This window comes from Salvelinus alpinus, chromosome 5 (assembly GCF_045679555.1).
Source record: "Salvelinus alpinus chromosome 5, SLU_Salpinus.1, whole genome shotgun sequence".
NCBI classification, from domain to species: domain Eukaryota; kingdom Metazoa; phylum Chordata; class Actinopteri; order Salmoniformes; family Salmonidae; genus Salvelinus; species Salvelinus alpinus.
Genome location: NC_092090.1, coordinates 7876191 through 7899276, shown reverse-complemented (window position 1 = coordinate 7899276; position 23086 = coordinate 7876191). Strand labels below are relative to the sequence as shown.

Sequence of the window (23086 nt, the reverse complement as noted above, 5' to 3'; positions counted from 1 at the left end):
TAACCATCACTACAGGTCAGAGAGATAACACAACATAACCATCACTACAGGTCAGAGAGACAACATAACATAACCATCACTACAGGTCAGAGAGACAACATAACACAACCATCACTACAGGTCAGAGAGATAACACAACATAACCATCACTACAGGTCAGAGAGACAACATAACATAACCATCACTACAGGTCAGAGAGACAACATAACCATCTCTACAGGTCAGAGAGACAACATAACGTAACCATCACTACAGGTCAGATACAACATAACATAACCATCACTACAGGTCAGAGAGATAACATAACCATCACTACAGGTCAGAGAGACAACACAACATAACCATCACTACAGGTCAGAGAGACAACATAACCATCTCTACAGGTCAGAGAGACAACATAACACAACCATCACTACAGGTCAGAGAGATACCATAACCATCACTGCAGGTCAGAGAGATAACACAACCATCACTACAGGTCAGAGAGACAACATAACCATCACTACAGGTCAGAGAGACAACATAACATAACCATCACTACAGGTCAGATACAACATAACATAACCATCACTACAGGTCAGAGAGATAACATAACCATCACTACAGCTCAGAGAGACAACATAACATAACCATCACTACAGGTCAGATACAACACAACATAACCATCACTACAGGTCAGAGAGACAACATAACATAACCATCACTACAGTTCAGATACAACACAACACAACCATCACTACAGGTCAGAGAGACAACATAACCATCACTACAGGTCAGAGAGACAACATAACATAACCATCACTACAGGTCAGATACAACATAACATAACCATCACTACAGGTCAGAGAGATAACATAACCATCACTACAGCTCAGAGAGACAACATAACATAACCATCACTACAGGTCAGATACAACACAACATAACCATCACTACAGGTCAGAGAGACAACATAACACAACCATCACTACAGGTCAGAGAGACAACATAACACAACCATCACTACAGGTCAGAAAGACAACATAGCATAACCATCACTTCAGGTCAGAGAGACAACATAACACAACCATCACTACAGGTCAGAGAGACATCACAACATAACCATCACTACAGGTCAGAGAGACAACATAATATAACCATCACTACAGGTCAGAGACACCATAACCATCACTAAAGGTCAGAGAGACAACATAATATAACCATCACTACAGGTCAGAGAGACAACATAACATAACCATCACTACAGGTCAGAGAGACAACATAACATAACCATCACTACAGGTCAGAGAGACAACATAACCATCACTACAGGTCAGAGAGATAACATAACCATCACTACAGGTCAGAAAGACAACATAACCATCACTACAGGTCAGAGAGATAACAAAACCATCACTACAGGTCAGAGAGATAACACAACCATCACTACAGGTCAGAGAGACAACAACACAACCATCACTACAGGTCAGAGAGACAACATAACACAACCATCACTACAGGTCAGAGAGATACCATAACCATCACTGCAGGTCAGAGAGATAACAAAACCATCACTACAGGTCAGAGAGATAACACAACCATCACTACAGGTCAGAGAGACAACAACACAACCATCACTACAGGTCAGAGAGACAACAACACAACCATCACTACAGGTCAGAGAGACAACATAACACAACCATCACTACAGGTCAGAGAGACAACATAACCATCACCACAGGTCAGAGATATAACATAACCATCACTACAAGTCAGAGAGATAACATAACCATCACTACAGGTCAGAGAGACAACATAACCATCACTACAGGTCAGAGAGACAACATAACACAACCATCACTACAGGTCAGAGAGACAACATAACACAACCATCACTACAGGTCAGAGAGACAACATAACATAACCATCACTAAAGGTCAGATACAACACAACATAACCATCACTACAGGTCAGAGAGACAACATAACACAACCATCACTACAGGTCAGAGAGACAACATAACATCACCATCACTACAGGTCAGAGAGACAACACAACATACCTATCACTACAGGTCAGAGAGATAACATAACCATCACTACAGGTCAGAGAGACAACATAACATAACCATCACTACAGGTCAGAGAGACAACATAACACAACCATCACTACAGGTCAGAGAGACAACATAACATAACCATCACTACAGGTCAGAGAGACAACATAACCATCTCTACAGGTCAGAGAGACAACATAACCATCACCACAGGTCAGAGATATAACATAACCATCACTACAAGTCAGAGAGATAACATAACCATCACTACAGGTCAGAGAGACAACATAACCATCACTACAGGTCAGAGAGACAACATAACACAACCATCACTACAGGTCAGAGAGACAACATAACACAACCATCACTACAGGTCAGATAGACAACACAACATACCTATCACTACAGGTCAGAGAGATAACATAACCATCACTACAGGTCAGAGAGACAACATAACATAACCATCACTAAAGGTCAGATACAACACAACATAACCATCACTACAGGTCAGAGAGACAACATAACACAACCATCACTACAGGTCAGAGAGACAACATAACATCACCATCACTACAGGTCAGAGAGACAACACAACATACCTATCACTACAGGTCAGAGAGATAACATAACCATCACTACAGGTCAGAGAGACAACATAACATAACCATCACTACAGGTCAGAGAGACAACATAACACAACCATCACTACAGGTCAGAGAGACAACATAACATCACCATCACTACAGGTTAGAGACAACACAACATACCCATCACTACAGGTCAGAGAGATAACATAACACAACCATCACTACAGGTCAGAGAGACAACATAACACAACCATCACTACAGGTCAGAGATACAACATAACATTACCATCACTACAGGTCAGAGAGACAACATAACATTACCATCACTACAGGTCAGAGAGACAACATAACATTACCATCACTACAGGTCAGAGAGACAACATAACACAACCATCACTACAGGTCAGAGATACAACATAACATTACCATCACTACAGGTCAGAGAGACAACATAACATTACCATCACTACAGGTCAGAGAGACAACATAACATAACCATCACTAAAGGTCAGATACAACACAACATAACCATCTCTACAGGTCAGAGAGACAACATAACCATCACTACAGGTCAGAGAGACAACATAACATAACCATCACTACAGGTCAGAGAGACAACATAATATAACCATCACTACAGGTCAGAGAGACAACATAACATAACCATCACTACAGGTCAGAGCGACAACATAACATCACTACAGGTCAGAGAGACAACATAACCATCACTACAGGTCAGAGAGACAACATAACATAACCATCACTACAGGTCAGAGAGATAACATAACATAACCATCACTACAGGTCAGAGAGACAACATAACATAACCATCACTAAAGGTCAGATACAACATAACATAACATCACTACAGGTCAGAGAGACAACATAATATAACCATCACTTCAGGTCAGAGAGACAACATAACATAACCATCACTACAGGTCAGAGCGACAACATACTATAACCATCACTAAAGGTCAGATACAACATAACATAACCATCACTACAGGTCAGAGAGACAACATAATATAACCATCACTACAGGTCAGAGACACCATAACCATCACTACAGGTCAGAGAGACAACATAATATAACCATCACTACAGGTCAGAGAGACAACATAACATAACCATCACTACAGGTCAGAGAGACAACATAACATAACCATCACTACAGGTCAGAGAGACAACATAACCATCACTACAGGTCAGAGAGATAACATAACCATCACTACAGGTCAGAAAGACAACATAACCATCACTACAGGTCAGAGAGATAACAAAACCATCACTACAGGTCAGAGAGATAACAAAACCATCACTACAGGTCAGAGAGATAACACAACCATCACTACAGGTCAGAGAGACAACAACACAACCATCACTACAGGTCAGAGAGACAACATAACCATCACTACAGGTCAGAGAGACAACATAACATCACCATCACTACAGGTCAGAGAGACAACATAACATAACCATCACTAAAGGTCAGATACAACACAACATAACCATCACTACAGGTCAGAGAGACAACATAACATAACCATCACTAAAGGTCAGAGAGACAACATAACACAACCATCACTACAGGTCAGAGAGACAACATAACCATCACTACAGGTCAGAGAGACAACATAACACAACCATCACTACAGGTCAGAGAGACAACATAACATAACCATCACTACAGGTCAGAGAGACAACATAACACAACCATCACTACAGGTCAGAGAGACAACATAACATAACCATCACTACAGGTCAGAGAGACAACATAACATAACCATCACTACAGGTCAGATACAACATAACATAACCATCACTACAGGTCAGATACAACATAACATAACCATCACTACAGGTCAGATACAACATAACATAACCATCACTACAGGTCAGATACAACATAACATAACCATCACTACAGGTCAGAGAGACAACATAACATAACCATCACTACAGGTCAGAGAGACAACATAACACAACCATCACTACAGGTCAGAGAGACAACACAACATACCTATCACTAAAGGTCAGAGAGACAACATAACCATCACTACAGGTCAGAGAGATAACACAACCATCTCTACAGGTCAGAGAGACAATCTCAGCATTACTTTATTTTGTTTAGACAACACAATATCAACACAACAGGTTGGGGACAGCATGTCCTTGTGAAACCAATACACCTGTCTTATGTGGACAGTACGTAGATTGGGGGTTTCTCATATAAGTAGACAGTAGATAGATTGAGGGTTTCTTATATAAGTAGACAGTATATAGATTGAGGGTTTCTTATATAAGTAGACAGTATATAGATTGGGGGTTTCTTATGTAAGTAGACAGTATATAGATTGGGGGTTTCCTATGTAAGTAGAGAGTACGTAGATTGGGGGTTTCCTATGTAAGTAGACAGTAGATAGATTGGGGGTTTCCTATGTAAGTAGACAGTCGACAGATTGAGGGTTTCCTATATAAGTAGACAGTAGATAGATTGAGGGTTTCCTATATAAGTAGACAGTACGTAGATTGGGGATTGATCATTATGAGATAGTAGACGTTCCATCGTTTTGTCTACCTGCTTTGAGCAGCACTATCTGGTCGTTCTGACAGAGCTCCATGAAGCCGTCGATGCGCTTGGCGAACTCCACCACGTACTGGATGGCCTCCGTTATCTTGATGGCACACAGCTGCCACATCACCTCCTCCGGCTGACATAAACAACAACAACAACAATGTTAAAATACGGGATAACTGTTGATGCTAGTATCAGAGAGAGAGAGAGAGAGAGAGAGAGAGAGAGAGAGAGAGAGAGAGAGAGAGAGAGAGAGAAAGAGACAGAGACAGAGACAGAGAGAAAGAGAGAGATAGAGACAGAGACTACTGTAGTGTACTAGGTAGTGTACCAGGTAGTGTACTAGGTAGTGTACTAGGTAGTGTGTAGTGTACTAGGTAGTGTACTAGGTAGTGTACTAGGTAGAGTACTAGGTAGTGTGTAGTGTACCAGGTAGTGTACTAGGTAGTGTACTAGGTAGTGTGTAGTATAATAGGTAGTGTACTAGGTAGTGTGTAGTGTACTAGGTAGTGTGTAGTGTACCAGGTAGTGTACTAGGTAGTGTGTAGTGTACCAGGTAGTGTACTAGGTAGTGTGTAGTGTACTATGTAGTGTACTATGTAGTGTACTAGGTAGTGTGTAGTGTACTAGGTAATGTACTAGGTAGTGTACTAGGTAGTGTGTAGTGTACCAGGTAGTGTACTAGGTAGTGTGTATTGTTACCTTTGTCTGGTAGGGCTCTATCTCCTCCTGGAGGAAGGCCTGCCAGGTCATGTTCTGTGGTGTACTAGGTAGTGTACCAGGTAGTGTACTAGGTAGTGTGTAGTGTACTAGGTAGTGTACTAGGTAGTGTACTAGGTAGTGTGTAGTGTACCAGGTAGTGTACTAGGTAGTGTGTATTGTTAACTTCGTCTGGTAGGTCTCTATCTCCTCCTGGAGGAAGGCCTGCCAGGTCATGCTCTGTAGTGTACTAGGTAGTGTACCAGGTAGTGTACTAGGTAGTGTACTAGGTAGTGTGTAGTGTACTAGGTAGTGTACTAGGTAGTGTGTAGTGTACTAGGTAGTGTACTAGGTAGTGTGTAGTGTACTAGGACGTGTGTAGTGTACTAGGTAGTGTACTAGGTAGTGTATAGTATACTAGGTAGTGTACTAGGTAGTGTGTAGTGTACTAGGTAGTGTACTAGGTAGTGTGTAGTGTATTAGGTAATGTACTAGGTAGTGTACTAGGTAGTGTATAGTATACTAGGTAGTGTACTAGGTAGTGTGTAGTGTACTAGGTAGTGTACTAGGTAGTGTGTAGTGTATTAGGTAATGTACTAGGTAGTGTACTAGGTAGTGTATAGTATACTAGGTAGTGTACTAGGTAGTGTGTAGTGTACTAGGTAGTGTACTAGGTAGTGTGTAGTGTACTAGGTAGTGTACTAGGTAGTGTGTAGTGTACTAGGTAGTGTACTAGGTAGTGTACTAGGTAGTGTGTAGTGTACTAGGTAGTGTACTAGGTAGTGTGTATTGTTACCTTCGTCTGGTAGGTCTCTATCTCCTCCTGGAGGAAGGCCTGCCAGGTCATGCTCTGTAGTGTACTAGGTAGTGTACTAGGTAGTGTGTAGTGTACTAGGTAGTGTACCAGGTAGTGTGTAGTGTACTAGGTAGTGTACTAGGTAGTGTGTAGTGTACTAGGTAGTGTGTAGTGTACTAGGTAGTGTACTAGGTAGTGTACTAGGTAGTGTGTAGTGTACTAGGTAATGTACTAGGTAGTGTACTAGGTAGTGTGTATTGTTACCTTCGTCTGGTAAGTCTCTATCTCCTCCTGGAGGAAGGCCTGCCAGGTCATGTTCTGTAGTGTACTAGGTAGTATACTAGGTAGTGTACTAGGTAGTGTACTAGGTAGTGTGTAGTGTACTAGGTAGTGTACCAGGTAGTGTGTAGTGTACTAGGTAGTGTACTAAGTAGTGTGTAGTGTACTAGGTAGTGTACTAGGTTGTGTGTAGTGTACTAGGTAGTGTACTAGGTAGTGTGTAGTGTACTATGTAGTGTACTAGGTAGTGTGTAGTGTACTATGTAGTGTACTAGGTAGTGTACTAGGAAGTGTGTAGTGTACTAGGTAGTGTACCAGGTAGTGTTTAGTGTACTAGGTAGTGTACTAGGTAGTGTGTAGTGTACTAGGTAGTGTACTATGTAGTGTGTAGTGTACTAGGTAATGTACGAGGTAGTGTACTAGGTAGTGTGTATTGTACTAGGTAATGTACTAGGTAGTGTACTTGGTAATATGTAGTGTACTAGGTAGTGTACTAGGTAGTGTGTAGTGTACTAGGTAGTGTACTAGGTAGTGTGTAGTGTACTAGGTAATGTACTAGGTAGTGTACTAGGTAGTGTGTATTGTTACCTTCGTCTGGTAAGTCTCTATCTCCTCCTGGAGGAAGGCCTGCCAGGTCATGCTCTGTAGTGTACTAGGTAGTGTACTAGGTAGTGTGTAGTGTACTAGGTAGTGTACTAGGTAGTGTACTAGGTAGTGTGTAGTGTACTAGGTAGTGTACTAGGTAGTGTGTATTGTTACCTTCGTCTGGTAAGTCTCTATCTCCTCCTGGAGGAAGGCATGCCAGGTCATGCTCTGTAGCTCCTCCCTCAGGTACTGACACGTCTCCTGGTGGGACTTGGAGATGTTCTGGCCCAGGTGTTCTACAGGAGAGAGCAGCAGGACAACGTCAACAGCTGGACCACGATTGGTCCAGGACAACGTCAAGAGCTGGAACACGATTGGTCAAGGACAACGTCAAGAGCTGGACCACGATTGGTCAAGGACAACGTCAAGAGCTGGACCACGATTGGTCCAGGACAACGTCAAGAGCTGGACCACGATTGGTCCAGGACAACGTCAACAGCTGGACCACGATTGGTCCAGGACAACGTCAAGAGCTGGACCACGATTGGTCAAGGACAATATCAAGAGCTGGACCACGATTGGTCCAGGACAATATCAAGAGCTGGACCCCAATTGGTCCAGGACAATATCAAGAGCTGGAACACGATTGGTCCAGGACAACGTCAAGAGCTGGACCACGATTGGTCAAGGACAACGCCAAGAGCTGGAACACGATTGGTCCAGGACAACGTCAAGAGCTGGACCACGATTGGTCAAGGACAACGTCAAGAGCTGGAACACGATTGGTCAAGGACAACGTCAAGAGCTGGAACACGATTGGTCAAGGACAACGCCAAGAGCTGGAACACGATTGGTCCAGGACAACGTCAAGAGCTGGACCACGATTGGTCCAGGACAACGCCAAGAGCTGGAACAAGATTGGTCAAGGACAACGTCAAGCGCTGGAACACGATTGGTCCAGGACAACGTCAAGAGCTGGACCACGATTGGTCAAGGACAACATCAAGAGCTGGACCACGATTGGTCAAGGACAACATCAAGAGCTGGACCACGATTGGTCCAGGACAACGTCAAGCGCTGGACCACGATTGGTCCAGGACAACGTCAAGCGCTGGAACACGATTGGTCAAGGACTATGCCAAGAGCTGGACCACGATTGGTCAAGGACAACATCAAGAGCTGGACCACGATTGGTTAAGGACAACATCAAGAGCTGGACCAAGATTGGTTAAGGACAACATCAAGAGCTGGACCAAGATTGGTCAAGGACAACGTCAAGAGCTGGACCACGATTGGTCAAGGACAACGTCAAGAGCTGGACCACGATTGGTCAAGGACAACGTCAAGAGCTGGAACACGATTGGTCAAGGACAACGTCAAGAGCTGGACCACGATTGGTCAAGGACAACGTCAAGAGCTGGAACACGATTGGTCAAGGACAACGTCAAGAGCTGGAACACGATTGGTCCAGGACAACGTCAAGAGCTGGACCAAGATTGGTCAAGGACTATGCCAAGAGCTGGACCCCGATTGGTCAAGGACAATATCAAGAGCTGGAACACGATTGGTCAAGGACAATATCAAGAGCTGGACCACGATTGGTCAAGGACAACGTCAAGAGCTGGAACACGATTGGTCAAGGACAACGTCAAGAGCTGGACCAAGATTGGTCAAGGACAACATCAAGAGCTGGATGGACCACAGTGGAACCCGTTTCACATTTGGTTTGATATTTTATTTAAACAATAGGGTGCCGACCCGAACAAAACTAAATGGTGGTTAGTGGTGGTTGATCATCTCTTACCATGACCCACACAGTATTTTACTATTCTGGTATGACCCAGACAGTATTTTACTATTCTGGTATGACCCACACAGTATTTTACTATTCTGGTATGACCCAGACAGTATTTTACTATTCTGGTATGACCCAGACAGTATTTAACTATTCTGGTATGACCCAGACAGTATTTTACTATTCTGGTATGACCCAGACAGTATTTAACTATTCTGGTATGACCCAGACAGTATTTTACTATTCTGGTATGACCCAGATAGTATTTTACTATTCTGGTATGACCCAGATAGTATTTAACTATTATGTCATGACCCAGACAGTATTTTACTATTCTGGTATGACCCATAAATTATTTTACTATTCTGGTATGACCCAGACAGTATTTAACTATTCTGGTATGACCCAGACATTATTTTACTATTCTGGTATGACCCACACAGTATTTTACTATTCTGTCATGACCCAGATAGTATTTAACTATTCTGGTATGACCCAGACAGTATTTTACTATTCTGGTATGACCCAGACAGTATTTCACTATTCTGGTATGACCCAGACCGTATTGTTTACTATTCTGTCAACTATGTTGGTACTGGTTGATCTACAATAAAGAATACTACATATGTTCATATGGAAGATACAATCATTTATTAACATAAAACCAAATGGTCATATTTCCTACAGTAAAGGTAAAAGAGAATATAATGATAAATGCTTTTGTTTTAAAGAAGAAGAAAATCACTTCCTGGGAGCTCAAGGGAGAGTAAATAACTGATTTCCCTGAACATGTACCCCTTTGGTTCCCAGTATGAGCTAATTAACACAATACTAATTAACCAGACACTGTTCTAATGAGCTCTGAAGATGAGTTTGCAGCCTCCTGCTATTTTAAACCACCTTTGTTTTTGCCTCACGGTTCTGCTCTCTGTTCGCTCCACCCTTTCTCTTTCTTTACCTCTCTATATCCCTCTCTCTTTCTTTACCTCTCTATATCCCTCTCTCTTTCTTTACCTCTCTATATCCCTCTCTCTTTCTTTACCTCTCTATATCCCTCTCTCTTTCTTTACCTCTCTATACCCCTCTCTCTTTCTTTACCTCTCTATACCCCTCTCTCTTTCTTTACCTCTCTATATCCCTCTCTCTTTCTTTACCTCTCTATACCCCTCTCTCTTTCTTTACCTCTCTATATCCCTCTCTCTTTCTTTACCTCACTATATCCCTCTCTCTTTCTTTACCTCTCTATACCCCTCTCTCTTTCTTTACCTCTATATACCCCTCTCTCTTTCTTTACCTCTCTATATCCCTCTCTCTTTCTTTACCTCTCTATATCCCTCTCTCTTTCTTTACCTCTCTATATCCCTCTCTCTTTCTTTACCTCTCTATATCCCTCTCTCTTTCTTTACCTCTCTATATCCCTCTCTCTTTCTTTACCTCTCTATATCCCTCTCTCTTTCTTTACCTCTCTATATCCCTCTCTCTTTCTTTACCTCTCTATATCCCTCTCTCTTTCTTTACCTCTCTATACCCCTCTCTCTTTCTTTACCTCTCTATTACCCTCTCTCTTTCTTTACCTCTCTATATCCCTCTCTCCTTCTTTACCTCTCTCTCTTTCTTTACCTCTCTATATCCCTCTCTCTTTCTTTACCTCTCTATATCCCTTTCTCTTTCTTTACCTCTCTATATCCCTCCCTCTTTCTTTACCTCTCTATATCCCTCTCTCTTTCTTTACCTCTCTATATCCCTCCCTCTTTCTTTACCTCTCTATATCCCTCTCTTGTTCTTCTTGTTCTCTCCCTCCCCCATCCCATCCCACACCATACCTCATCCCTTCCCTTCCTGCCTCTCTCCCTCCCTCCCCCATCCCACACCTCTTCCCTTCCCTTCCTGCCTCCCTCCCTCCCTCCCCCATACCACACCTCATCCCTTCCCTCCCTCCCCCATCCCACACCTCATTCCTTCCTGCCTCTCTCCCTCCCTCCCCCACCTTACCTCATCCCTTCCCTTCCTCCCTCCCCCATCCCACACCTTACCTCATCCCTTCCTGCCTTTCTCCATCCCACATCTAACCCAGCCATGGACGAGGTAGGAGACGTCTCTACCTTTTCCTCCATAATCCCTCTCTCCACCTCTCCCCTCCCTCCATCCGTCCCATAATCCCCCTCTCTCCACTCACCTAGCTCAGCCATAGATACTGTGGGAGACGTCTCTCCCTCTTCTCCCCTCCTCCCTCCCTCCATCCGTCCCATAATCCCCCTCTCTCCACTCACCTAGCTCAGCCATAGATACTGTGGGAGACGTCTCTCCCTCTTCTCCCCTCCTCCCTCCCTCCATCCGTCCCATAATCCCCCTCTCTCCACTCACCTAGCTCAGCCATAGATACTGTGGGAGACGTCTCTCCCTCTTCTCCCCTCCTCCCTCCCTCCATCCGTCCCATAATCCCCCTCTCTCCACTCACCTAGCTCAGCCATAGATACTGTGGGAGAAGTCTCTCCGTTGGTGAAGAAACAGTAGGGGAAGAAACCCTGGTTGGAACCATAATCACACAGAGGCTCCGGTTTTATACCGTTAATATCCAGACCAGACTGATCAGGAGACGGCCGAATGTCCAGGTAGAACCCCCCCGCTCCTCCCGAGTCAGAGCCCCCCTTGGAGGCTGGGCCGTTACCCCCCTCGGGGCTGTGTTCCTCCGTGTACCCTCCCAGGTCTTCGTGGAGGTCGGTGAGGCCGTAGTGGGGAGAGAGAGGCTCGACCTCCCCCGGGTTCTGGGGATGGTGGTCTCTCTGCAGCTGCTGGGCCTGCTGGAGACGGTGCTTCTGGATCTCAGCATACAGGCTGTCTCTCTGCTTCTTGGACATACGGCCAAACTTCACCGCTGTGGGGACACGGAGAGACATTGATGAAGGTTATTTAAAAGAACAATAGCGTTGTGTGAGAACTTGATCTTTCTGAGGAGGTAAATGAAGACGTACGAAGTGCACTCATAATCCAATGTGTGTGTGCATGCGTGCGTGCGTAGGTGTGTGTGTGTGTGTGTGTGTGTGTGTGTGTGTGTGTGTGTGTGTGTGTGTGTAAGAACCAGTGTGTGCTAGTGTGTGTGTGTGTGTCGGTGTCGGTGTCTGTGTGTCGGTGTCTGTGTGCGTGCGTTCATTTTTACAGTATGCCTATGCATCGTGGTTAGTTCCACAAATTAAATTTTTCATAAATTCTCGCTCCCTGTAAATTCAATGTATATCATTTCAAATTCCAAGTCAGTCTTTTTGAATTCAGAGATAATTAAATTCCTCTCAATTCCAATGTTAGGTCAATTCCAAGAACTCAATTCTCAATTCAATTTTATCCACAACAATTCCAATTTGAATTCAATTCCCTCGGGCTCTCAGGCTGACCATGTCACAGTTTAGACTGGACATATAGAAATACAAGTTTAAATGATTTAAAACAAATCCTGCAGTCAATGTTTCATACTATATGCATTAATTCCATTAACTGGGAAATGTAAAAATACAGAATTCCAATTCAATTTGATTCAAGTTTTACAGTTCCAATTGAATTGGAATTGACCCCAACCCCTGATATACCTACCGTCCCGTGACATGCCTACGGTCAGGCATTTCTGCAGTCTACAGTGTTGGCAGCGGTTTCTGCTGGTCCTGTCAATCAAACAGTCATTCTGACGAGGGCAGGAGTACCCTGCATTACTCTGCTGGCTCCTCCTGAAGAAACCCTGGAGGGAGGGAGGGAGGGAGGGAAGAGAGGGGGGGAGGAGAGGGAGGGAGAAAGGAGAGGGAGGAAGGAGAGGGAGGAGAGGAAGGAGAGGGAGGAAGGAGAGGGAGGGAGGGAGGGAGGGAGGGAGGGAGGGAGGGAGGGAGGGAGGGAGGGAGGGAGGGAGGGGGAGGAGAGGAAGGGAGGAAGGAGACGAAGGGAGGGAGGGAGGGAGGGAGGAGAGGAAGGAGAGAGAGGGAGGGAGGAAGGAGAGGAAGGGAGGGAGGGAGGAGAGAGAGGGAGGGAGGAGAGGGAGGAGAAGGAGGGAGGAGAGGAGGAGAGGAAGGTCAAACAATAGTTAAAAATCCCCTCAGCTAAGGGTGAGGTTAGTGTTGTCATTAGAGATGGCTATAGTGCTGTCATTAGAGATGGCTATAGTGTTGTCATTAGAGATGGCTATAGTGTTGTCATTAGAGATGGCTATAGTGTTGCCATTAGAGATGGCTATAGTGTTGCCATTAGAGATGGCTATAGTGTTGACATTAGAGATGGCTATAGTGTTGTTATTAGAGATGGCTATAGTGTTGCCATTAGAGATGGCTATAGTGTTGTCATTAGAGATGGCTATAGTGTTGTCTTTAGAGATGGCTATAGTGTTGACATTAGAGATGGCTATAGTGTTGCCATTAGAGATGGCTATAGTGTTGACATTAGAGATGGCTATAGTGTTGTCATTAGAGATGGCTATAGTGTTGACATTAGAGATGGCTATAGTGCTGTCATTAGAGATGGCTATAGTGTTGTCATTAGAGATGGCTATAGTGTTGTCATTAGAGATGGCTATAGTGCTGTCATTAGAGATGGCTATAGTGTTGTCATTAGAGATGGCTATAGTGTTGTCATTAGAGATGGCTATAGTGTTGTCATTAGAGATGGCTATAGTGTTGCCATTAGAGATGGCTATAGTGTTGCCATTAGAGATGGCTATAGTGTTGACATTAGAGATGGCTATAGTGTTGTTATTAGAGATGGCTATAGTGTTGCCATTAGAGATGGCTATAGTGTTGACATTAGAGATGGCTATAGTGTTGCCATTAGAGATGGCTATAGTGTTGTCTTTAGAGATGGCTATAGTGTTGCCATTAGAGATGGCTATAGTGTTGTCATTAGAGATGGCTATAGTGTTGCCATTAGAGATGGCTATAGTGTTGTCATTAGAGATGGCTATAGTGTTGCCATTAGAGATGGCTATAGTGTTGCCATTAGAGATGGCTATAGTGTTGACATTAGAGATGGCTATAGTGCTGTCATTATAGTGTTGTCATTAGAGATGGCTATAGTGTTGTCATTAGAGATGGCTATAGTGTTGTCATTAGAGATGGCTATAGTGTTGCCATTAGAGATGGCTATAGTGTTGTTATTAGAGATGGCTATAGTGTTGCCATTAGAGATGGCTATAGTGTTGACATTAGAGATGGCTATAGTGCTGTCATTATAGTGTTGTCATTAGAGATGGCTATAGTGTTGTCATTAGAGATGGCTATAGTGTTGCCATTAGAGATGGCTATAGTGTTGTCATTAGAGATGGCTATAGTGTTGTCATTAGAGATGGCTATAGTGTTGCCATTAGAGATGGCTATAGTGTTGTCATTAGAGATGGCTATAGTGTTGTCATTAGAGATGGCTATAGTGTTGTCATTAGAGATGGCTATAGTGTTGTCATTAGAGATGGCTATAGTGTTGTCATTAGAGATGGCTATAGTGTTGTCATTAGAGATGGCTATAGAGTTGTCATTAGAGATGGCTATAGTGTTGTCATTAGAGATGGCTATAGTGTTGTCATTAGAGATGGCTATAGTGTTGCCATTAGAGATGGCTATAGTGTTGTCATTAGAGATGGCTATAGTGTTGTCATTAGAGATGGCTATAGTGTTGTCATTAGAGATGGCTATAGTGTTGTCATTAGAGATGGCTATAGTGTTGCCATTAGAGATGGCTATAGTGTTGTCATTAGAGATGGCTATAGTGTTGTCATTAGAGATGGCTATAGTGCTGTCATTAGAGATGGCTATAGTGTTGTCATTAGAGATGGCTATAGTGTTGTCATTAGAGATGGCTATAGTGTTGTCATTAGAGATGGCTATAGTGTTGTCATTAGAGATGGCTATAGTGTTGTTATTAGAGATGGCTATAGTGTTGTTATTAGAGATGGCTATAGTGTTGTCATTAGAGATGGCTATAGTGTTGTCATTAGAGATGGCTATAGTGTTGCCATTAGAGATGGCTATAGTGTTGTCATTAGAGATGGCTATAGTGTTGTCATTAGAGATGGCTATAGTGTTGTCATTAGAGATGGCTATAGTGTTGCCATTAGAGATGGCTATAGTGCTGTCATTAGAGATGGCTATAGTGTTGTCATTAGAGATGGCTATAGTGTTGTCATTAGAGATGGCTATAGTGTTGACATTAGAGATGGCTATAGTGTTGTCATTAGAGATGGCTATAGTGTTGCCATTAGAGATGGCTATAGTGTTGCCATTAGAGATGGCTATAGTGTTGTCATTAGAGATGGCTATAGTGTTGCCATTAGAGATGGCTATAGTGTTGTCATTAGAGATGGCTATAGTGTTGCCATTAGAGATGGCTATAGTGTTGACATTAGAGATGGCTATAGTGTTGCCATTAGAGATGGCTATAGTGCTGTCATTATAGTGTTGTCATTAGAGATGGCTATAGTGTTGTCATTAGAGATGGCTATAGTGTTGCCATTAGAGATGGCTATAGTGTTGTCATTAGAGATGGCTATAGTGTTGCCATTAGAGATGGCTATAGTGTTGTCATTAGAGATGGCTATAGTGTTGTCATTAGAGATGGCTATAGTGTTGCCATTAGAGATGGCTATAGTGTTGCCATTAGAGATGGCTATAGTGTTGCCATTAGAGATGGCTATAGTGTTGCCATTAGAGATGGCTATAGTGTTGTCATTAGAGATGGCTATAGTGTTGTCATTAGAGATGGCTATAGTGTTGTCATTAGAGATGGCTATAGTGTTGCCATTAGAGATGGCTATAGTGTTGACATTAGAGATGGCTATAGTGTTGCCATTAGAGATGGCTATAGTGCTGTCATTATAGTGTTGTCATTAGAGATGGCTATAGTGTTGTCATTAGAGATGGCTATAGTGTTGCCATTAGAGATGGCTATAGTGTTGTCATTAGAGATGGCTATAGTGTTGCCATTAGAGATGGCTATAGTGTTGTCATTAGAGATGGCTATAGTGTTGTCATTAGAGATGGCTATAGTGTTGCCATTAGAGATGGCTATAGTGTTGCCATTAGAGATGGCTATAGTGTTGCCATTAGAGATGGCTATAGTGTTGTCATTAGAGATGGCTATAGTGTTGCCATTAGAGATGGCTATAGTGTTGCCATTAGAGATGGCTATAGTGTTGCCATTAGAGATGGCTATAGTGTTGTCATTAGAGATGGCTATAGTGTTGTCATTAGAGATGGCTATAGTGTTGTCATTAGAGATGGCTATAGTGTTGTCATTAGAGATGGCTATAGTGTTGCCATTAGAGATGGCTATAGTGTTGCCATTAGAGATGGCTATAGTGTTGTCATTAGAGATGGCTATAGTGTTGTTATTAGAGATGGCTATAGTGTTGTCATTAGAGATGGCTATAGTGTTGTCATTAGAGATGGCTATAGTGTTGCCATTAGAGATGGCTATAGTGTTGTCAAAAGAGATGTCTATATTGACGGCTTAAGAGACGGTACAATACGATGTCCTGACACCACAGACAAGTAACACTTGGCCTGATCTTATATCAAATCAAACATGATGTGAAATCCTTCCAGCAGATAATTTAAAGACCCAGTTCCACACAGATAGCTATGTCTTCATACGCTGTTCCTTTACTGTTTAATGACTAGACATCAGACACCATCTGCCTCAGTGCTGTTCTCTCTCTCTCTCTCGTCCAACAATGCAGTCTGATTCATGATCTACTCTAGACTCATCCTGTTCTTACTACGAAAAAAACATGAAATGCCTCTCCGCCTCAGTTAATTATCAGTAATATGAGAGAGAGAGAGAGAGAGAGAGAGAGAGAGAGAGAGAGAGAGAGAGAGAGAGAGAGAGAGAGAGAGAGAGAGAGAGAGAGAGAGAGAGAGAGAGAGAGAGAGAGAGAGAGAGAGAGAGAGAGAGAGAGAGAGAGAGAGAGAGAGAGAGAGAGAGAGAGAGAGAGAGAGAGAGAGAGAGAGAGAGAGAGAGACTGAAGGCCTGTTTGAGACAGAGTCTAGTTTTGCGGCTGAGAGGAGACCGTTTCCCCATTTCAGGAGATAAGTGTTGTCAGTTGAATAATAATCACTATATTACTGAGAGGAGAGGGACGAGATTACCGAACGATATAAGAGAGTGGAAACAGTTCCAATATGTGAAACATACCGATATAGATAGTCCTTACAGTAGAATTAAAACAGTGTTGAAAATGAAATTGAAACTCAAAGTAGTGTCTTAGTTTCACGTCGTGTAAAGCAAACTTGCAGCTTTCCTATGAAAGACATCATTATTTTTTGTTGTTGCTTGAATGGAGGGGGTTAAAAATATTATTACTATTATTATTATTACCCCCATTCTCAATGGAAGTATAGTGCTGAACGCCATGACTGAATAACAACACAGAAATTAGCCGTCATTGTTCATAACTTTGAAGTTTCCCTCAGAAGAACTTAACCTGGAGAGATTTCTAAAAGCTCTTCTTTTCAAACTGTGTCTGAGTCAAAACAACAAAGGGAGAGGAGAACCCAAAGGCTGTTGTCGAGTGCCATCTCCGTGGCAACCCCAGCAGGAAGTGACATCGTACGCGTATTGTTTCTTCTTACCTTGCAGCCTTCGCAGGTGATCACGCCGTAGTGGATACCTGACGACTTATCTCCGCATATCTTGCAAGGAATAATTTCAATTTGAGCTGGAGAGAGAGAAGAAAACAAAGAGAGAGAGAGAGAGAGAGAGAGAGAGAGAGAGAGAGAGAGAGAGAGAGAGACAGAGAGAGAGAGAGAGACAGAGAGAGAGACAGAGAGAGAGACAGAGACAGAGACAGAGACAGAGACAGAGAGACAGAGAGAGAGAGAGAGAGAGAGACAGAGAGAGACAGAGAGAGAGACAGAGAGAGAGACAGAGAGAGAGAGAGAGAGAGACAGAGAGAGACAGAGAGAGACAGAGAGAAACAGAGAGAGAGAGAGAGACAGAGAGAGAGAGAGAGAGACAGAGACAGAGAGACAGAGACAGAGACAGAGAGAGAGAGAGGGAGGGGGGAAACAGAAAGTCAGGATTGTCTCCTGTCAACATCAAACCCACCACAGTTCACCGGCGCAACAGGAAGGACACATCAAACACCGGTGGGCTGGTTTCTCCCCCAAGACAACATTCAACCTTCACAACATCTGATACAAGGAAATATGGCACCATATTGTGTACGTGTTGACTTCCTGTACTGTGGCAACCAAAAAAAAGAAAAATAAATAGAAGCCTGATAGATTGTCACAATTCATACTAACATCAGCATATCCGTGTGACGTGGACATTTGTGCCGGTTATCAAAGAAGCCATTTTACTCAATGTCACATGATCTTAATCGAAGCTTTGTTAACCTTTGAACTGGAATAAACTGAATCAAGAAGCCTGCTTCACAACACAAACATTACTTCAACTGATGGACTGACTTGGCCATCCAATCAATGTGCTCTAATCAGCCTGTGTTGTAGAGCACTAAGCCTGGGTCTAATCAGCCTGTGTTGTAGAGCACTAAGCCTGGGTCTAATCAGCCTGTGTTGTAGAGCACTAAGCCTGGGTCTAATCAGCCTGTGGTGTAGAGCACTAAGCCTGGGTCTAATCAGCCTGGGGTGTAGAGCACTAAGCCTGGGTCTAATCAGCCTGTGTTGTAGAGCACTAAGCCCGGGTCTAATCAGTCTGTGTTGTAGAGCACTAAGCCTGGGTCTAATCAGCCTGTGTTGTAGAGCACTAAGCCTGGGTCTAATCCGCCTGTGTTGTAGAGCACTAAGCCTGGGTCTAATCAACCTGTGTTGTAGAGCACTAAGCCTGGGTCTAATCAGCCTGTGTTGTAGAGCACTAAGCCTGGGTCTAATCAGCCTGTGTTGTAGAGCACTAAGCCTGGGTCTAATCAGCCTGTGTTGTAGAGCACTAAGCCTGGGTCTAATCAGCCTGTGTAGTAGAGCACTAAGCCTGGGTCTAATCAGCCTGTGTTGAAGAGCACTAAGCCTGGGTCTAATCAGCCTGTGTTGTTGAGCACTAAGCCTGGGTCTAATCAGCCTGTGTTGTAGAGCACTAAGCCTGGGTCTAATCAGCCTGTGTTGTAGAGCACTAAGCCTGGGTCTAATCAGCCTGTGTTGTTGAGCACTGAGCCTGGGTCTAATCAGCCTGTGTTGTAGAGCACTAAGCCTGGGCCTAATCAGCCTGTGCTGTTGAGCACTAAGCCTGGGTCTAATCAGCCTGTGTTGTTGAGCACTAAGCCTGGGTCTAATCGGCCTGTGTTGTAGAGCACTAAGCCTGGGTCTAATCAGCCTGTGTTGTTGAGCACTAAGCCTGGGTCTAATCAGCCTGTGTTGTAGAGCACTAAGCCTGGGTCTAATCAGCCTGTGTTATAGAGCACTGAGCCTGGGTTTAATCAACCTGTGTTGTAGAGCACTAAGCCTGGGTCTAATCAGCCTGTGTTGTAGAGCACTAAGCCTGGGTCTAATCAGCCTGTGTTGTAGAGCACTAAGCCTGGGTCTAATCAGCCTGTGTTGTAGAGCACTAAGCCTGGGTCTAATCAGCCTGTGCTGTAGAGCACTAAGCCTGGATGCCATTTGGATGCCATTTGGTCTGTGATTAGGAAATAGGATGCCATTTGGTCTGTGATCAGGAAATAGGATGCCATTTGGAGTGTGATCTGTGATCAGGAAATAGGATGCCATTTGGTCTGTGATCAGGAAATAGGATGCCATTTGATCTGTGATCAGGAAATAGGATGCCATTTGATCTGTGATCAGGAAATAGGATGCCATTTGGTCTGTGATCATGAAAGACTAAAGGACGTCCTCTGAGATCACTGATTGTATTGACTACATCCAAAGACTCAGCAAAGAGAGAGTGACACACCGGGATGAATACCTGAACACTCACACACTGTCTGGCAATATAGGTCTGAATACCTGAACACTCAGACACTGTCTGGTAATATAGGTCTGAATACCTGAACACTCACACACGGTCTGGTAATATAGGTCTGAATACCTGAACACTCACACACGGTCTGGTAATATAGGTCTGAATACCTGAACACTCAGACACTGTCTGGTAATATAGGTCTGAATACCTGAACCCTCAGACACTGTCTGGTAATATAGATCTGAATACCTGAACACTCAGACACTGTCTGGTAATATAGGGTTGAATACCTGAACACTCACACACTGTCTGGTAATATAGGGTTGAATACCTGAACACTCAGACACTGTCTGGTAATATAGAGTTGAATACCTGAACACTCAGACACTGTCTGGTAATATAGAGTTGAATACCTGAACACTCAGACACTGTCTGGCAATATAGAGTTGAATACCGGAACACTCAAACACTGTCTGGTAATATAGGGTTGAATACCTGAACACTCAGACACTGTCTGGTAATATAGGGTTGAATACCTGAACACTCAGACACTGTCTGGCAATATAGAGTTGAATACCGGAACACTCAAACACTGTCTGGTAATATAGAGTTGAATACCTGAACACTCAAGCACTGTCTGGTAATATAGAGTTGAATACTTGAACACTCAGACGCTGTCTGGTAATATAGAGTTGAATACCTGAACACTCAGACACTGTCTGGTAATATAGAGTTGAATACCTGAACACTCAGACACTGTCTGATAATATAGAGTTGAATACCTGAACACTCACACACTGTCTGGTAATATAGGTTTGAATACCTGAACACTCAGACACTGTCTGATAATATAGAGTTGAATACCTGAACACTCAGACACTGTCTGGTAATATAGAGTTGAATACCTGAACACTCAGACACTGTCTGATAATATAGAGTTGAATACCTGAACACTCAAGCACTGTCTGGTAATATAGAGTTGAATACCTGAACACTCAGACACTGTCTGGTAATATAGAGTTGAATACCTGAACACTCAGACACTGTCTGATAATATAGAGTTGAATACCTGAACACTCAAGCACTGTCTGGTAATATAGGGTTGAATACCTGAACACTCAAACACTGTCTGGAAATATAGAGTTGAATACCTGAACACTCACACACTGTCTGGTAATATTGAGTTGAATACCTGAACACTCAGACACTGTCTGGTAATATAGGGTTGAATACCTGAACACTCAAACTCTGTCTGGTAATATAGAGTTGAATACCTGAACACTCACACACTGTCTGGTAATATAGGGTTGAATACCTGAACACTCACACACTGTCTGGTAATATAGGGTTGAATACCTGAACACTCAAACACTGTCTGGTAATATAGGGTTGAATACCTGAACACTCAAACACTGTCTGGTAATATAGAGTTGAATACCTGAACACTCACACTGTCTGGTAATATAGGTTTGAATACCTGAACACTCACACACTGTCTGGTAATATAGGGTTGAATACCATTGTGTATTCAAGGCTTTCTCATTTCCTCCACTGTGTCTCTCTGAAGACTAATGGTGTTTCCACTCCACTGGCATGTTAGGCATCATTATTATGTCATGTTGTCCTGATGTGAACTCACAGCCACTCAAGCATGATTTACTGTCTGTATGTAGTAACTACAGCTGGGTATATCTTGGGCTCTAGACTGTAGTAACTACAGCTGGGTATATCCTGGGCTCTAGACTGTAGTAACTACAGCTGGGTATATCCGGGGCTCTAGACTGTAGTAACTACAGCTGGGTAAATCCTGGGCTCTAGACTGTAGTAACTACAGCTGGGTATATCCTGGGCTCTAGAATGTAGTAACTACAGCTGGGCTCTAGACTGTAGTAACTACAGCTGGGTATATCCTGGGCTCTAGACTGTAGTAACTACAGCTGGGTATATCCTGGGCTCTAGACTGTAGTAACTACAGCTGGGTATATCCTGGGCTGTAGACTGTAGTAACTACAGCTGGGCTCTAGACTGTAGTAACTACAGCTGGGTATATATTGGGCTCTAGACTGTAGTAACTACAGCTGGGTATATCCTGGGCTCTAGACTGTAGTAACTACAGCTGGGTATATCCTGGGCTCTAGACTGTAGTAACTACAGCTGGGTATATCCTGGGCTCTAGACTGTAGTAACTACAGCTGGGTATATCCTGGGCTCTAGACTGTAGTAACTACAGCTGGGCTCTAGACTGTAGTAACTACAGCTGGGTATATCCCGGGTTCTAGACTGTAGTAACTACAGCTGGGTATATCCTGGGCTGTAGACTGTAGTAACTACAGCTGGGTATATCCTGGGCTCTAGACTGTAGTAACTACAGCTGGGTATATCCTGGGCTCTAGACTGTAGTAACTACAGCTGGGTATTTCCTGGGCTCTGGACTGTAGTAACTACAGCTGGGTATAACCTGGGCTCTAGACTGTAGTAACTACAGCTGGGTATAACCTGGGCTCTAGACTGTAGTAACTACAGCTGGGTATATCCTGGGCTCTAGACTGTAGTAACTACAGCTGGGTATATCCTGGGCTCTAGACTGTAGTAACTACAGCTGGGTATAACCTGGGCTCTAGACTGTAGTAACTACAGCTGGGTATATCCTGGGCTCTAGACTGTAGTAACTACAGCTGGGTATATCCTGGGCTCTAGACTGTAGTAACTACAGCTGGGTATATCCTGGGCTCTAGACTGTAGTACCTACAGCTGGGTAAATCCTGGGCTCTAGACTGTAGTAACTACAGCTGGGTATATCCTGGGCTCTGGACTGTAGTAACTACAGCTGGGTATATCCCGGGTTCTAGACTGTAGT

The 23086-nt window shown here is 43.4% G+C and overlaps 1 protein-coding gene across 4 annotated transcripts in view; it reads right to left on the bottom strand.

Annotated features, from left to right (window-relative positions):
- LOC139575465 (nuclear receptor ROR-alpha A-like) overlaps nt 1-23086 on the bottom strand; it is a 340490-nt gene that overhangs the window by 20867 nt on the left and 296537 nt on the right. For 3 of the 4 annotated variants that reach the window (XM_071400452.1, XM_071400453.1, XM_071400455.1), the window contains 5 exons: nt 17946-18031; nt 12940-13081; nt 11813-12229; nt 7734-7855; nt 5204-5336 (listed from right to left, as the gene is read on the bottom strand). In XM_071400452.1, coding sequence (XP_071256553.1) covers nt 5204-5336; nt 7734-7855; nt 11813-12229; nt 12940-13081; nt 17946-18031 — 900 coding nt within the window. The remainder of the gene's footprint in view (nt 1-5203; nt 5337-7733; nt 7856-11812; nt 12230-12939; nt 13082-17945; nt 18032-23086) is intronic. The other variant, XM_071400454.1, reaches the window with a different exon arrangement.